Source organism: Telmatherina bonti (genome assembly GCF_933228915.1).
Source record: "Telmatherina bonti genome assembly, chromosome: 12".
NCBI classification, from domain to species: Eukaryota; Metazoa; Chordata; class Actinopteri; order Atheriniformes; family Telmatherinidae; genus Telmatherina; species Telmatherina bonti.
The window spans coordinates 18,840,352-18,858,997 of NC_136610.1; the positions used below are offsets into that span (position 1 = coordinate 18,840,352).

General features: G+C 37.6%; 1 protein-coding gene across 8 annotated transcripts in view; it reads left to right on the forward strand.

Annotated features, from left to right (window-relative positions):
- The window catches only part of atp8a1 (ATPase phospholipid transporting 8A1), a 97,825-nt gene that overhangs the window by 12,848 nt on the left and 66,331 nt on the right, over positions 1-18,646 (forward strand). For 5 of the 8 annotated variants that reach the window (XR_013771519.1, XM_079249791.1, XM_079249795.1 and 2 more), the window contains 7 exons: positions 2,253-2,367; positions 9,414-9,513; positions 11,209-11,307; positions 14,872-14,917; positions 15,156-15,196; positions 17,158-17,231; positions 18,557-18,626. Coding sequence is in view for 7 of the 8 variants with exons in the window: in XM_079249791.1 (XP_079105917.1) it covers positions 2,253-2,367; positions 9,414-9,513; positions 11,209-11,307; positions 14,872-14,917; positions 15,156-15,196; positions 17,158-17,231; positions 18,557-18,626 (545 nt within the window). In the remaining variant the exon portion in view is untranslated. Of the gene's footprint in view, positions 1-2,252; positions 2,368-9,413; positions 9,514-11,208; positions 11,308-14,871; positions 14,918-15,155; positions 15,197-16,344; positions 16,419-17,157; positions 17,232-18,556; positions 18,627-18,646 lie in introns of those variants that run through there. The other 3 variants (XM_079249792.1, XM_079249796.1, XM_079249797.1) reach the window with 3 other exon arrangements.

Genomic DNA, 18,646 nt, shown 5'->3' on the forward strand with positions numbered 1-18,646 from the left:
TAGAGCACATGATAAGGAGAGAATCTATAAGGCGAGGATGTTTGGCAGTTACTCCTCAGTAATCCTCTATGCAAGGCCAAGTGGATCGTTAATATAACAAGAGCTGTAATTTAAGATTTGGGGTTTGTGTAACAAGAGTGAGAGAGTGTTACCTGTAAGGTGAGAAAAAAAGAAAGCAAAGAGCAGTGAAAGTGGCAAGCAAGACTGTCAGCCCTCTACTTTGTTTCCTTGACGTGACATGAAGGAAATACTGCATACCTGGGCTACGGTTACAACTGGGCCATATCCTGTAGTGTCTCTGGTTACAGTATCCCATGACTTTGCAATTTGATGTTGTTGATGCTTCCAGAAGCCATCTTTCCCTCATACTAGTGGCCTCCTTGCCATTTCAACACCATGGTTTACTGTGTCTGAAATTGTGGAAACTATGTTTTGCATGCCTTACATGAGACTGTCTAACACTGCAACTATTACAGGTTACCAAAGGCCATCCAGCAGCCCCTGGATCACATGTATGCAACTTGATATCGGGGAATACTGTTGACTTTAGAGTTTTATAGTGTTGGTCCCGTGGCAGTACTGCAGCCACTAATCTAGATGGTATCAATTAAAACATGAGGATAACAAAATGTGAAGTTTAGGAATTTAAAACAAAGAAAAAAAAGCCAAAATAATCTCTGTGGAATCTGCCTTTTCCATTAGTATGTATTTTTCTAGGTATGTAAAAGTGGTTTTTAGTTTGTCTGCATTAAGCTGATCTGATGCATGAACTGCTGTTACTAAGTTTCATGCTGCGGTGGAAGTGTTTGCACACAAGGCGCTATGTTGTTTATTGTTTTAAATGGATTCATAGGTGTTTTTCTTTTTTAATATCAGCCAATAAGGTTAATATTTTCATAGTCAGATTTCATGTGATTGTCTAAATTAAACTCTTAGTGTGTAAGGAGAAAGATGTAATTCTGCACAAATATTATAGACCAACCCTTATTAATCTGCTTGCATTGCGAAGGTGTTATACTTCGTCATTCAGAGTTTACATTTCCACTAATTTTGCTCATCATACTTGCCATTCATTCTGCACCAAGAAATTTTGGGCATGGGTCTTGGGATTTTAATGCATGATGCAGCACCTTTTCTTCAACCTTCACATTAATGGCATAACTGAGCTGTGCTGCAAGACCGCGCTTGCAGAGGCTGAGTAAGAAATGTGCTAAATTTTGATTGGTCCCTTGCCATTCAAAAATAATTTGCCTAATGCTTTGCATACATAAGCATCTCTGAGACCCACATGCGACCCTGTTCGTGTGTCACCGATGTTGATTTAGCCAGCAGAGCTATATCCTACTTTGTTGAATTCAGTTCATCCAGGAGATTGAGAAAGAAATGACATGTATCCACCTATATAAACAGTTTTCCAGCACACAATGGTTGCTTCTGCCAATCTTAGGTTATATTCTTTCATTCATTTTATAATTTTATTTAAAAATTTACATTAAAATAGATTTTTTTAAAAAAAGAGAGGGCTCAAATAGTTCTCAGTACCTGTCTTTTATGCATCACAGCAAACTGCAGCTGATTGATAACATGTTTTATTCTTGGCTTTAGCAGCATGTGTTTTCAGAGTGAAAAAGTACATAATAATTCAGGAAGAATGAAACCGAAATAAGTGAAGACATAGATTTAAAGTGTCACCTACTTGTAGTTTTTAGAAACTTATGTGCAGTAGCTGATATGCATATAAGTTTAGTTGACTCTTGCCAGCCGGATGTTATTCTGCATTGGAAATTCTCAGCTTTAATCATCCACTTCCAGGAACAAAACTTTCACATAAGTGTTGAAATGCATAGAACCACATACATTCTTTATTGTAGTTTTTCTTTTATTTGGTATTTGTTGTGTAGTAGAGCTGTGTTCGTGCAACCTTGAATTTAGTATGCTTTGATTTGTAAGAATATAAAATCTATTGATCACAGTCTCAAAAATGACCCAAGATATTTAGGCTTTTCTAAATGTATCCAAAAGAACTCATATGCTTTATAAATAAGACCTCAAAAGCATTAAAGTTTCCGAAATTCTCCTCAACTGAGTTAGTGAATCGTGTCTGCCAGACCCCAGAAGATTCCTTTTGGGTACTTTTGGATACATAGGAGCTCAAAGGCTTCAAAACACCTTTTTATCTTACTTTTGTTTGTGCTCAAGGCAGTGCTCATTTCTATATTTTAAACTTCAATTTCTTTTCTTGCACGCTGCAGGATATGCAAAGACAGAGGACACTTCAGAGAAGACATCGTTGGCTGATCAAGAAGATGCTCGACTGATATACCTCAACCAGCCACAGTTCACAAAGTTCTGCAGCAATCGAATCACGTAAGATCATTTATAAAATATAGTGAAGATGATGAGAAGTGTCAGTGCAATTTCTGAAGAATTGTGAGTGAAAGAGAATTAGTTTTTTTTCTTTTAAGAAGGATTAAGTTCATTGTGTTTTGTTGTTCACATTAAAAGCTCGACAAATCAACTGTTTGCATTAAGCTGGAATTTGTGCTCTGTGCTGTTTTTCTTGTATGCTTGGAGACAAGATGACACCCATTCACAATGTGGTCATTGTAGTTGCTAAGAAGTGATCCCCCAAACAACTGACAAACACAGCATTGTTTTTAACTGAACTCAGGAAGCATCAGTTGTCCAGATACAGTATGTCCTTTGTGAGATGTACAACAGAATTCTTGAACAGTGAGGCCTCTGCAAACAAGTACAAACCCCAGAGTTTCCTTTCAAAGTGATACTTCTTCAAATGAAATTATATCTGCTGGTTTCATACTTAGTTGTATTCTGCAAAGGATTTTCCTTTGCAATGAATTGTTGCTGTTTTTGACTTGAAATTTGCAAGCCTGGGGCCTTAAAAGCTTTTCATGGTGACCTGCAGTGTAACATGCATTAACCTTCAAAGCCACAAGCAAAACGGTCAAATCAAGGCAAGCTCTGACTGCTTAGATACTAGTGAAATGTCAGCATAGTAAGAATGTCTCAGTTTGGGGACATTACAGGGCATTTTGAGGTTTTGGAAGTTATTCCAAGATACCTTCTAGGAGAAATGGCCTACACTAGATATTACTTGCTGCATTGAGTGCTGGCTCCTTTATAGCATGTTTCACTTATAAATGTTGCCTTCAATCTTGTTGCAGTGAATGTTATATGCTAATGTACAGGGACTGAAATGATCACATTTGCATATTCAGCCAAAATAAAATCTATAGCTAGATAACATTTGATAAATACCCAGACAAACCTTTTTATCCTGTTGAATCTCTTGGAGGAGTTCAATGTTTTTGCATTAAAGGTCACGATTGTTCAGGCAGGCTGTCAAGGATTATTACTGTTAGCATTCTTGCTGCATGAGCAACCTCAGATATGTACAGTACGTGCTTACATAGAAACAGACGTAAAATGAGCAGTAATGATACATTTTCTTTGGGTTCTTACATTTGTTTAGGTCAGCTTCATGCATTAGCATGACAAATAACGATGCAAGCAGCACAGAAACGATTATGTTCACTGTTTTTTTTTTTTTCATTTTTCCCTTTTTCTGTTTGACCTCAGAAAAAGCAATTAATTTTTTATATCAAGTTAAAAAGTACTTGATCTCAGTGGTAAAATATGATGAACTGGCTTTTGTTGAGTTTTTTTTTTTTAAACCTGTGGCCAAACATAACAAGACTTGTTGCTGTCTTAAAGCGATCTACAGAGACTCTTACAGGGGTAGTGTCTCTGATGGATATTGAATCTAATCTTAGAAGCAGATAGAAAACAATAGCATTTTTTTTGCTCAGCTCTAGCATATTCACCCACTGCAACATATCTGGAATGATAGGCATCATAGTTGTACTACTATGCGCAAGAGCTGCTGTGGATTGTTTAATCAGCTGGACTGGTTGCTGGGAGATCTGGTTCTAATGTAAAGATGATTAATCACTGAGATGTTGACAGTCTATCCTGTGGCAAACAAGAGTGGCTCTGCAAATCATCTAACTGCTGAGCATCCATTCAATTCTGCTTGTGTGGAAAGCGTTGGACAATTGAATTATGAACAGACACAGTCATGTGAAGAAATACGCATTAAGTCATGTACAAACACATAAAAATGCTGTAATTGTCTTGGTAGTGAATCTGCATTAGCCTCATCTAACAACAAAATCAGATACACATTAAAGAAGTGTTTATACACATCCTCGAATGGATGGATTTTTACCCCAGGTTTGAGTGTCTTGTCAAAACTCCATACCAGTGTCAAATACCAAGCTGTACATGTGACGTCCAGCATGACTGTTGCACTTCAGCATGAATAGTGGCAAACAAACAAGAATGCTCTCGGTTACTGGTCCAATTGGTGATTTGACTTATTTCAAGGAATGTCAATTAATCAAACAATTCAACAAACAAACAAACTATTCATAGAGCACATTTTCATACATTGCAACTCTGAGAACTTGACATTAAAAACTTGATGAGCCCCTCCTCACTGCCCCTGCCATTTTAACCATCAAGTCATTTTCTTCTCATCTGACCTGGGGAGTGGAAACGAGGAGTGGTCATATGTTTTAAAGTATTACTATTATATTTTATTTAGCTCTGACTGCTTAGATACTAGTGAAATGTCAGCATAGTAAGAATGTCTTGCCCTGATGAGTAATTGGGACTCTCAGTAACAATAGCTGCAAGGCTAGCTGCTAGCCTCCTGGTACCTCTGTTTACTGTTTGCTGCATAGACCTGTGGGGTTGTGGACTGATCTGTCTCCTTGTGGTTAGGATTTTGTTCAGGTAAATTTAGTATGTATCATGCCTTTAATCATCACAAAGGCGGTGTAGGTTAATGCGATGGTAGCTTTAATAGCAACACTTTCTGGTCTAGAGCAGAAAAAATGTTTACCAGGAAACTACTTGGCAGAATCAGGAAGGGAGAAATCTTGTTTTTGTTTCTGACATAAAAGAGAACACTGCTTCCCGAGAAAGGCTTTAAAGTTTTCACTGCGTACTGATGGGCCGAGGGGGGAGTCAGCTTAAAAGGATGGCTGTAATTTTGAGAGAGGCTGTTGAAATGAATGCACCAGTGCTCGCTCACACATCCTGCAAATTTGTTTGGTAACTATGCAGCAACACAACACATGAAAGAGTTCCATGACATCTGAAATAGAAGCACAATAATCTTTTGAGGCAAATTATTGACAAGAAATCAAGGTTTACAAACTGTCCAAAGCATTTGTTGCCTTCAAGAAAAACAACTGGACATTTAAAATAAGTTTGTCCACATAGTTAATATATATGTTTGCTTCTAAAATAAGCACAGCACTCCTTACCAATCATACCTATTATAAATTTACTAAGGATTGGTGCAAAGTACTGTCACCTGTTGGCTCTCCTCTTGGTTTCCACTGCTCTGTTAGTGTTTTAACATGTAATGTTTGTAAAACCTTAGTAGCTGTGAAAAAAGATTATCATTTATATTTTGAATTTTCTTTAAATTGCATAGATCATAGATATTTATGTGTGTGGGTGGGTATGTGTGTGTACTTATGTGTATGTGTATGTATGTATGTGTATGGATATGTATATATGTATGCATATGTGTGAGTGTATGTGTATGTGTATATGTATGTGAGTATGTATATGTGTATATATATGTATATATATATATATATATATATATATATATGTGTGTGTATGTATGTGTATATGTATGTATGTATATCTATCTTTATGTATGCATGTATGTGTACATGTGTGTGTATGCATGTGTATGTATGTGTATATGTATGTATGTATGTATATATGTATATATATATAATGTATGTGCGAGTGTATATACATATATATGTAGGTGGGTATGTATGTGCATATACATGTATGCATTGATCTCTTTCTTTTGTTTTTTTTGGGTTTTTTTATGTTCTCTTTTCTGTTCTCTTTCTGCCCCTTTCCTGTCCTTTCCGGTCGGGTCCAGCAGCATAAACTCTGTAATACAAGCTATTATCCAAAACAAATTGAAAAATAAAATAAGAATCAAGAAATACAAGGGGATCATTACATCTACAAAAGTTCCCCTTGGCAAAATAAATTTGCTCAGCAGAACACAGCATCCAGAACATCAGTCTGCTTGCTTAAATGCTGGACAAGACAAAAAAAAAAAAAAAAAAATAATTGCATAGATCATTTTAGATTTAGAATAGAAAGTTGTTTACCAGTTGGCAGATGGAGAGACGGTCATAATTTCTGTGCAGTTATAAAAAAAATACATGTTCTAAGGTTTTAGAAGATAAATCATTTGAAGTTTACAGGGTCATAAGACGATGTATTATACATACAACCTCACTTGAACAACATTACATGGGACATTACATCATATCATTATCTGATCAAAGCCAAGCCAAACTGATATGTTTTGGAGAAAGTGGTTCTGTTTTTTCGTTATCTTGATTGTGAGTGTGGTAAGAGGAAATAAGAAGTAAGATCTTTAATTAAGAGTTGTCTTCCCCTGCATCACCAGTGGAAGTAATTTATTGTACAAATAACTACAGATTAGAAATGCTATGTTTCACAGTTGACAGTCATGTGGATGGAAGAATATAGGCAATTAGCAGCAAGCAAAATCTAATCTTAGAAAAAGCACAAAGATGTTTTGGGAGACAACATTGAGGAAGCAATGACTTTTAGGCAATGTGCGTCAGAGCATTTAAACCACTATGTCTAAGTCCAACGTACAGACCGTGGTGACAACTATGCATTAGGAACTGCTTGAACACCTGAAAGCACCTATGATGACATTTTGGGCTTTGGATAATTTGTTCTAAATTATTTAGTAAAGTTACCCACCTTTTGACAAATATAAATATAAAATATAAATATAAAAACATATACTGCAGTATAGTTCTTAACTCAGGTTTATTGTTGAAAAGGATTACATTTCACCGCTGCTGCTGTGCTTCTTCATTAGCTGTAAAACACTTTAAAAACGGCAGTCATCACTTACAGACCTTTGCTAGTCTTACTAGTTCAGTTGAAAATGTTTGCTGTTACATGGCCGGTCATTTATTACAATCCAAGCTGGCTTCTCTCTTACTTAAACACATTTTATATTGCAGTAAGTTGTGAGCCAGTGTGACCACACTGTGCAACGACACTGTCCAAACAAGACTAAATAAATTACAATAGCACTGGATATGACTTTACATTGGATATGGGAGAATTTTTTTTACTCCATTTCCTTGTATCCACATAGTTTGCTCAACCTGTTTGTTACCTTTGTTAACTAAATATGTAAACTGAGTTATCTCCAGTGACATTTGTTTTGGAAATTAAAGGCACTCTTCAGAGCACATAACTGAGGTGAGACTGGAATCACAACACTTTATTGTTTTGTTTTATTTAGACCAGCTCTTCCGAGGAAATGTGAAAGGTTTGGCTCTGTTGTGGAAGGAGTAGGCGGAAGCTTAGCACTTCAAGCTGCTTCTTGTCTTCTTGTACACCATTAAGATGACCTGCAGTTGCGCAAAAGTGCACAATGCAGCGTAAACTGGAACAAAACAACACTACAAAAATGTCCTTTGGGAGTTAAAACAATGCCATACTAACTGTTAAGCCTTTTCCTGCAAAATATTTAAAAAAAAAATCTTGCACTTGGAAGTATTCACTGTAGCCTTATATCCAATGCACACACTACAAGACAAACCAACTCTAATTGACATTCACTTTACAACTAATATAATACCCCAAACATTGATGTGTCTATCAGCCGACCATAAAAAAATCAGTCAAAACCATAAAACATTCAAAATAGCTCCATATTTAGGTCTTTTAAAAATAATCAGTTACATCAGTGGAAACATCCCTTCAAAGTGTCTTCATATGATACAAGCTGTGCCGCCTGTTCTATAAGTAAGGATTAAACAACGATGAGCCGTGAATTAGGCGGTTATAATGCACGACGTGGAGTCTAGAACACCACGACGCTGTTCTACAATGTCAACAGCAGTTGACGTTGGAATTATAACTGACTATGGTATGTTTGGTTTTGAAAAATGTACATGGTATTTATACATATTTATAGTATAATTACAGTTTTGGAATATATAAAGCAAAAAAAAAAAAAAAAATTGGGTAAGAGGTAATACAGTTATAATCTTAGGCATAAAAAAAATTGATTTAGACTTTCTCTGCCTCACAGAAAATACTATACAAATGAAGTATCAAACTGTTGCAAATTGCTTTTTTTTTGTGGTGGTTGTGACTCATTATGACACTCAGATAAAAACTTAGACATCCAAGATCTGGGCTTATCTTACTTGTGATGTTTGTTTCCTTATAACCTTTCCTTCCTCACTTGTGTTGTGTTTCTGTTTGTTGCATGAGATGGAAGTGCCTCCATTTTGTTTTCAGGTGAAACTTCCCCGATTCTGAAAAGGCAATCATTCATCTGCCTTTTCAATGCTTATATTTCTTAAAGATACCATAATTATAAAAATGTTACAGACTTATTATGGAAGCATAAAAAAATAAAGAATATTGCACTCAAATAATTAATACCTAAATGACACAAAATTTATAAAACTGAAGTATTTGCCTCATAAAACTCTCCTTTGATTTGCTTTGAATTTCCTCCTTTTAAATTTCCTTGGAGTCAGAGGTAGTTGAAGTAATATAATTTAATGTGATGATGATGATGATGATGATATTCATACACCAAAATTCAAGCATAAAGTTAACATTTGAGTATGTGCCACTAAGGTTGAAGCCTGAGTGGTGTGAAGGTTTTCCCTCTGGTGATGTACAGGGTTGTAAAAAGAGTTTAGCTGCATCACTTGTTGAACTCCATGTTTAGTTGCCTGTGGAGGAGTTTGAGGCCATACTGATATTGTATTTGTTTGAAAGCTTTTGTTGAAGTGTGAGTATGCCAAAAGATTGCCAGTGGCTTGGCATGCAACATTGTTTATATCATCTTTTAAAGTGGCTGTTCCGACTGCCCCCTGTAATGCAGCTGTAAATCAGACTACTGGAGGCCTGGCTGTGGGGCAATAGAAAGCTCCTCACCATCAATCCCACAGCAGCACGAGCAGCATAGCTCACATCTGCCAGGAAGTCTTTATTTCTCCTTTGCCAGCTTCTGTTCCTCTAATTATTCTTTGTTATTGAGTTCAGGAGCCTCTGCTGTTTGTCTTGCTCACACTCACAAACACAGACATGTCTCTGCAACTGCAGCACTACAGGGGAGGGAAGGGGGGGAAATGGACACTGAAATGTAACAGTAACTTGGTTTGCTTTTTCTGTTGACATGCGATCACATTTAGTGACTCACTATTTCTTTTCTTTTGTCTCCCTTTTCTCTACTAATTGCCGTGTTCCCTGCTTGATTTGGACTTCAGCACAGCCAAATATAATGTCCTCACCTTTCTTCCTCGATTCCTCTACTCGCAGTTCAGGAGGGCAGCCAATGCCTTCTTTCTCTTCATTGCACTCTTGCAGGTAAGATGTGCTTTGGGTGTGTTTGCAAATTTGACCATGTTGCCAGAAATTTGCTGTTTGATTTTTTGTTTTTTCCCTCCACTATTTAAAAATAGACACCAACCATCAAGAAGGTCACATCTGTAATGCACATAAATGAGCTCTCACACACGCACACACACACGCTCAGACAGTATTTTATAAACCTGATAATAAATAGGTAACACTGTGCTTTTTTGAAAGCACACTATCTTACCCACATCATATGCTAAGTAAGTAACATCACATCACATAACATTTGAAGTATCTGCTTCTTTCTAAATGACTGTTTTTGTCTCTTGTTTTACCTTGGCTTATATTAGAATTTTAAATTTGTCTCTGGTAGTCAGGTGGTTGTATCCTCATCTGATAATTGGTTATAGCTCAACAATAGCCACGTACTCTAGACAGAACAGAAGAAAGGCTCTTTTGCCTGCCTGTAAGTTCAGAATAGTTTACCTGCATAGAGTCAGGAAACCCTTAAGCTTCATCCAGCAATTATTACATGACTGGAAGGAACAAAAATCAGATATTCAGAGCTTACCACTGTAGAACAGATGATAGAGAATCCTCTACAGACTTCAGCTTTGTCTTTATATGTAAGCTGACAGTCTATCCCACATTAATGAAAGCTCCGTTGATGGGAAAGGACTCATCCAGTGTCCTTTGAAAAGCAGCCAGTGTGAATCTTCATTACCTGCCCTGTCGATGTTGCAACCTTGAATTAAACATCTACATAGATGGGAGAGACATGAGATCTATCTCACCCAAATTTCCTTGCAGCACTAGCTGGGTCCTTTGGTCTTGGCTCAGTTATGCTGTTCTTTAACGTTTAAAGCTTATAGTCAGGATTTTTAAAATGTCCACATTTTGAAAATAAGTGGATATTCTTTTAGTGTAGATTGTATTAAAAATATGCAAATGCATGTATTATAGGCTCACATCAGAAAGTGCTGAAGTTGATCAGCAGTTTGTGTTAGCTGCCAAATCTTTGGTCTCTTGGATTTCTGTCATTGGTCCTGGTCGGAAAAGAGTGGATTGCTCTCTCCTGGTTAGGAATGGGGTCGTGTCCCAAGTTGGGGAATTCATGTATTTCTGAGTCTTGTTCACGAGTGTAAAAATGGAGCACGAGCTGGACAGGCAAATCATGGCAGTGTCTGCAGTAATACTGAATCTTCGTTGGTCTGTCATGGTGAAAAAGGAGCTGAGCAAAAGGCGAAGCTCTTGATTTACCGGTTGATCTACATTCATACCCTAACCTGTGGTCATGAGCTGTAGGTAGAGACCAAAAGGCCAAGATCCCAAATACAAGTAGCTGATATGAGTTTCCTCTGCAGAGTGGCCAGGTTCTCCTTTAGGGAAAGGCTGAGAAGCTTTGTCATCCAGGAGGGCTCAGAAGAGAGCTGCTGGTCCTCTACATCTAAAGGAGCCAGATGAGATGGCTTAGGCGTCTAGTCAGTATGCCTCCTGGATGCCTCCCTGATGGGCTGTTCTGTTCATCTCTCAGCTGGCCTAGGAATGTTTTGGGATCCCTCGGGATGAGCTGGTGAATGTGGCTGAGGAAAGGGATGTCTGGGATTTCCTCCTTAAGCAGACTTCAGATAAGAAGGGGAAAAATGGATGGAAGGATCACACTGCCATGATTTCACTTAACTTGGCCCAATATTGTGTCTTCAGCAAATCCCAGATGTGTCGCCGACTGGCCGTTGGACCACACTGGTGCCGCTGCTCTTTATCCTTGTGGTGGCTGCTGTCAAGGAGATAATAGAAGATCTGGTAAGTTTCAACAAGAATCATGTCAAGTTTGTTGGTTATTTTGTTCATGCCTTGCATTAAAAACAAACAAAAAAAAAACTGTTAAGTCTCTTTTTTTAGTGTAGTAGATTATTTCAAGATGTTGTTTTCCAGATTTAAATTTATGCCAGATCATGTAATGTGCAAAAGTGTTGATTTACACCATTTATACAAACTTAAAGCCCCCATCTGACCTTGCAAAAACATTACTGCAGAAATGAATATATGCAAATCAGCAGCACCATAATTGAAATAACCACACAGTCAGCAGCAACAAAAGCTAGTCAACATACGTTTAAAGACCAAATTTCCATTTGCTTTTAACACCACCTTTACTTTTCCTAAAGAAATTCAGACAATACATATAGACATAATTATACCACTAATACACTAATAAGCATAATATTAAAGTTTTGTATCTGTCCCCTTTGTGATGCCTCAGCAGTATACTCCCCCACTTAAAGTCATGGCATCATATGCAGACATGCAAACATACACATTCACTTTTGGTGGTGGTAGGGGGGTCACAGCTGTGCCCACTGCACCCGAGTACTCATTCAGTCAATTAACCTACATACTGAGTGCTCATGCACAAAAGCAGTTAGTACTAACAAAACAAAGCAACGGTCTGCCCCCAAGCAAATCTGAAATATTGAACAGATGCTTGGGGAAAAAAATGGATCAGTATTCTTTTCTTTCTATTTTGTTGTTGTTGTTGTTTGTTGTCGGCTTTTTGTTTAGTTTCTTGTGTCTTAGAGAAGTGGATTAAAGTTTAATTGAAAATGTTCAAATGTCGGACTTGGAATCTTTCTTAGCAAAGTCAGAGAATGTTGCTTTCTACTGTATTGCAGTGGCTCTGCAATGTGATCTTCTGTGCAAATCCCGGTGGGCAGTTACTCTATACTATAGCTTCTATCGTGTGCTGAAGGGACCAGCACAGCACTTTTTTCTCCTGGCCTGTTGTGAAAAACATGGGAACGGAATGGTGATGACTCCGTCTTTATTGCTGAAGGTCACCTGCGCACATGTCTGTTCCCTGTACCGTGCTGTCCCTCACAAGCTGACCTGGCAGGGTAACATCGACCCCTAACTTCATGAATCATGCACAACGGACGTTCACTGTACAGCACGTGCCTTGCTTTGTTTCTGCCTGTCTCTGCAGCACGGTCAGGCAATTTCATTGGAGTAACTCAGCCTTCTTTCAGCTTGTAATATCGCCAAAGAAGGGAATAAGTTAGTGTGAAATTGAACTCCACAGTATTTCAGTTTTAACTTCCTGACGGGATTACAGTTTCTTTATATCCTTACAGTTGAACTGAAAAGAAAGTGGTTGAAAGACCAAAGACCGTAGCATTGCAGATACCGCTTTAGTCTTGAACTGCTTTTATTTTTCCCCTGTATGTCTCAAGTCTACAGAGGCCTTATGCTGCAGTACTTGCGCATAACCTCTGTGTGCCACTTGCCTTGTGCTGCACTGTGATTACACGTATCATCTAAAAACAGTGCATCTCCTTTTTCTCAAGTCCACTGGGACAGAAGTGTTGGAGGTGGGCATAGCCAATGTTCAAAGGACAGAAAAGCAGCAAAATTTGCACAGTTATTCATATAAATACAGCTCTCCTATTCCTATACTTCTCAGGAGAGAGGAAGGTCTGTACCATTAGTCCTGATTATTAAAATTAACTGACAACCCATGTGCAGGGCTTGATAGATAGCTTTGTAAAAGTTTATAAGTTTACCAGTAAGATGCTAAACTGGGCATAAAATAGCTAGAGAGTGCTTGAGGGCATGCAACGCCACCAAGCATATTCATGAGACAGCAAGTTACAAGGATATTAAATCAAGTTTGATATAACTTGAGCATGGAAAAGAAGAACAGATGACTGGGAAGTAAGCAATGGTTTTTACAAGAAATGGAAACAATGGGGCCGCAATGTAACTCACCTGGCAAAGTAATCACCGTCTTCTAACGTTGAGTCCTTGCTGCAGTACTACTGGTTTAATTCCAGCCTGGGTCAGGTGCTGCGTATAACCCCTATAAGCACACACACACACATACACACACTTTATATGAATCTATTGTCAAATAAACTACTACTACAGCCCCAAAATATTACAAAAAAAGAAATGTTTCATCATTAAATTAAATGTATATTAATTAGCGAATAAGGCAAGAATTTGATGATTTCATCTTGCTGCTTTAGAAATCTACACACCACAGGCTGCAATCTGATGTAGTTGATAGCTGCTGGATAAATGAGAAGATGTTTTGTCACTGCAAGGATGCTAATCCTGATGTTGCTGCTCTCTTCATCTTGAATTGCTCTTTTCTCAGGGTGCCGCTCATACGCTGTCTTTTTTAAATCTCCCAACATGCGCAGTGAGGACAAATTATCCGGATTAGTTTAAAATTGAATTAGACTAAATTAGAATAGATCTCCTCTTCTAGTAAACAGGTTCTAAAAGAAATGTGAGTGGATATGTCCTCTACTTGCTAATCAAATACAGCACACATTGCTCTCAGGAGCTCAGATTTAAAACGCAGTGATCATTTTAATGAGATGGATGCAGCAACACATTATTACTCAGCATGATGCTAGTTGACAAGCTGTCCCTTGGAATCAGCTGCAGAAGTCACAGTTGATTGCCTAATTGTTAAGCCAACAAGCAGGACATGAGGGGATGTAATGGTGTTGATTTGAGCGGTTCACACACAGTGGTTTGTGGAGTTTTTAGAAAGATGCTGTATGACTGGAAAATGCTCTTCAGTAGTAACACATGATCAGTTTTTATCCTAAATTAATCTGCTAATTGTGCTTTTTCATTGTAATTTAGAGCCTGAAATCCAAATTTGTAGTGTATCTGCAGTGAAATACTTAATCAGGTTATCATCAAATAAAATGGAGAGAAGCATGAAATCATCTTTATTTATTATATATATCAACCTGTTCACTGGAGGTGAACTGTAGCTCTTCGGATGGCACATGACAGTTTTTAGATCACAATTTGGTCCATCTGTCACATGATAACTGGCCAGAATTAAGCAGATTTACCAAGATTTGAGACCGTTGTTGGGACTGCACATGTAAAAACGTGCTGCTGTGATTGTACCAATACAGCGCTGCTTTGCATAAAATACAAAATTTATTGCAGAAATTTATGTGGTGTGGTGTTTAGTATCCCACTCTCCAGTCAGTGAAAGTCTGATCTTTCCTGAGCTTGTAACTGTAGACTTGAATAGGTCCATCTCTCTGCAACTGTCAGAGTAGCATGCTAGTCTGCGCATCATCACCTTTCTTTGTTGCATTTATAAATTCAGCAAGGCAATGCCTTCGAAGGCCATATAGTTTTAGTCATTTTTGTAGTATGTTCTCACAGACAGGATATTACTCCTCATGGAGAATTTTCTTCTATGTGCACTTTACCTTTCTTGAATTAAAACAAGAAAGATTAAGTGTTTGTATAACAGATAAACATCTCTATTTCAGCAAAAAAAATACATTAAAAACATGTATTTTAGCCTAATAATATTTTCTTCCCTGACAGAAACGTCACAACGCAGACAGTGTTGTCAACAAAAAGGAATGTCAAGGTATTTAAAATATTTTTTTTCCTGAAGTATAACCCAAGAATGGGCATGTTTACTAGAAAATGTACTGTTTAGTGACTCCATGAAAAACTGCTGTATTCTTTCTAATGGGGCTGTAATATATTAATAATTATACCGGCCCTTTGCTATCTAAAATAAGTTGTGTTTATGCTTTGTCTTCTGTTGTTATGATTTCTTTTTCCCTGTTTCCTGTTACTTTCACTCATGTTTCTCTTTACAGTGCTGAGAAATGGTGCCTGGGAGATTGTGCACTGGGAGAAAGTAGGTACCCATATTGTCCCTAGTTCTCATTTTCTTCATCTAAAGCGTGACTTTGACTAGAGATTGCACTGTTGTTGTTAGCAGAAATCCCTCTCACACACACCTTCATGCTAGTGTGCAGCCTAAGCTAATTAATCCAGTGTTGCCATGTGGATGATATTTAGAAGTAGAGGCTGGAGGACAAAGAGTAGCTTCTGCTCATTGCTCACAGTAAAGCTTGATGGCTGCAGCAGCTCAGCTAAAAGCAGAATGTGTGCAGACACAACACCAGGCACTGCATAAATGAGCTACATCTGGACCAAAATGGTGACAGTGCTCTCTCTGTTCGAGGATACACTCTGCATTTAACAAGGCAATGTAAGCTGGACCTTTGTCATTTGTTCTTAGAGACATGATGCACACAGAAAAATTTCCTTTTTTAAAGAGAGAAAAAAAAGAAAGAAAAGAAAATTGGATTTGTTCTTTGTTCTCTGTCAATTTTCAGAATTTAGAAATGTTTTTTTGTGGAATAAAAGTTAATATACATATTTGCAATGGTTGCAGCTACACTTAAAATCATAATGAACTGTTCCTGTTTATGATCCTTCTAATGAATTCATCACAGCAAAAAGGAAATTACTTGAAGGAACTCTCATGTCAGTATACGCATGGAAGAGTCTTTATAAAGCCCAACTTTAAATAATTGAGGATTTTTTGCCTCTTCTCCATGCATATTGTAGAAGCTTCTTCTGTCCCAAATTTTTACTTGGTCTTCTAGTTATGTTACTTTTTCAGGGCAGCTTAAAAGAAAGGAAAAAGAAACTTGTAGTTTTATATCATTAATTTGTTGTTTTGCTTGGTTTAGAATAGATTTTATGTTCATGTTGCTAAAGTTTGTGTGACATGCGAACGTAACACAAGAGTGTGATTTAATTTCTTTCTTTGTTTTTTTATGTATATCACTGTCTGATAGAAAATCTGCCGAGTTCATCATTAATGGAAAGAAGACTCCGCATGTTTCATCATTGTCTACTCATCAGTCTTATGTTTCTGTGCTTTAAAGCTCACCTTTCTCTTTTTTTTTTACAGCTATTATTTTCTTCTTTATTTATTGATATTGATTGTGCATTTTCTGTGTAGTTTTGTGGGTAACCAGTTTATTTTCACAGGTTGAAGTGGGCGATATTTTTAGAATAAATGGCAGTGATTTCGTTCCTGCGGATGCTGTCATTTTATCATCCAGGTACAGGAGACCACCCTGCTGCCAGGCTGTGGGAATCTTTCCCCTCCTTTCTTCTTGTCTCCTTGCTCTCCCAGCTTCTCCTAACGAAGTGATGGTTCATAAACACATCAAGCCAAAATCTCCAAAATTGATTAAACACTGTTTTTTGTTTTTTTAAAAAAAAATCATGCTATTAATTTGGTGTGAAATATTTTGCATATGACATGAAGTTACGCTTGTCTGATGTGGCAACCATCATTTCCTTAGGTAGGTTGTTGTGATTTGATTTTTGGATTAGACTTAACCAGTCATGTCATCATGAACCTGTTTATCTCCTTCGCCTTTTCAAAAACCATTTGGATCTAAAATGGATCAGTATTATGGTTACTAGAAATATAGACTGGGTCATCTAATCAGTGTACCAACAAACAAAGCACAAACTTTTCCTTTTCTTCATCATCTAAAGCTAAACAACAGTTTATTTTGTGATAATTTCTAAATGGAAAGTGAAAAGGAGAACAGATGACCAACCATGCAGGACTGATCATTGTGCTCTTCACATCTCCCCAAAACTGAACCAGTTGTCTTTCTCCCCTTATATGTTCTTTGTTTGTCTATTTGTGTTTTGTTTTGTTTTTTATCCTCTCCATTCCTCCTCCTTCCCCCTTTCATCCTCTCCTCTCCTCTCTTGCCTCCTGTCCAAACAACTGCCACACCTCCTCTGTCTCGCCCCCTGCTGGTGCGTGGTTGGTAATATCAGGTGGCTGTTGGGGAAGTAGTCAGAGCTGCAAATGGGGATCACCTCCCGGCTGACCTCGTCATACTGTCGTCCAGGTCAGGAAACCAGCAACATCACCAGCAAAACAGCGGTGGGAGAGATGAGGGCTGTGTGTACCAACTGGGATGAGACGTTTTAGGTCTCATGAGGAATAAAGGGGAGTGTCATCTTTATTCTTTTCATGTTTCTATTTAATTTAGTTTTTTTTCTTTGATGAAGACCAAATGTCAGTAAAGTTAGTAAAGACAGAACAATTTGACATCTTTTTACATGTCCTCTAAATTGTAGTTTGGCAGCCATGTTATTGGCTTTTTATTTCTCTAGTAGTTTTAAAGCTTAGCTGACACCTTTACACTGCTTACAATGAATAAAGACATGGAGCGTTACCAGTCAGGAGCACATGCTTTAACTAATACATGCTGTCTTTTGGGTGTGAATTTTCCATATTTGTGCCTTTGCATGGCTTGTATGGCATCCTGAATGCAATGGTTTCATTTGAGTTGAGTTTGCATGCCAACACTTTCCAAGATGAATAAGTGGAAATCATCTTGTATTTCTATTATTACTTTCTCCCACAACTTATTGCTGCTATTTGAATGAGCTGACATAAAGCCAAGTCATTTACAAACAGTATTGAAGCAGTATGTTTTAATGAACTATGCAGTTTTTTTTTCCCGGCCATCACAAGAGGAGACTTATGCTCATTTTAATGAATTAAAACGTATTCAGGAACCTACAGCAGCATCCCAAACCCCTCACTGCGTTTCAGTGTCTTTGGTGTGAATAGATGACTCAGAAGAGTAGCTAACCAGCAACCCGTCTCCCCTTTTAGCCACCACATGCATTCTGTGTCCCTGCATCGTAAGTCTGTCCGAGGTCCATTTGCTTTGTTTGTTGTGCTTGGTAAGCCTGCTCACCCAACTCTGATGTGTCCTCTCTTTTTTCACTCTCTGTCTCTTTACAGTATCTTTTAACATGATGTGAAAGACAGTTAAACTCAGGGGATGCAGAAGCACCAAACAAAGAACTTCTGTCTGTCCATTTGATGTCTACTTGGACATCTAATAGACAATGTCAGTAAAATTTTGATGGCAATTTTTGCTGGCATGCAGAATCTTTGTTTGCAGTGCTCTAGGTTTTTTCCTTGTATTTTTGTCGCCCCTTTTTTCTGACACAGTTTAAAATAATTCAATTTAGTATTTAATTATAAATGGGGAATAAATTGGGAAATTACATTTTAGGTATTTTATGCTTTACAACCAAATATAAAATAATCATATAAAACAATGAGCAGTTGAGGTTTAATATACAGTACTGACAAAGCACTTTGTAAGTATCATGACTCTACTCCTAGTGTCTATATCCTCTCCCTCAACTACAGCGAACCACAGGGTATGTGCTACATAGAAACATCTAATTTGGATGGAGAAACAAACCTTAAAATCAGACAGGTGATTATCTTTTTTTTTTC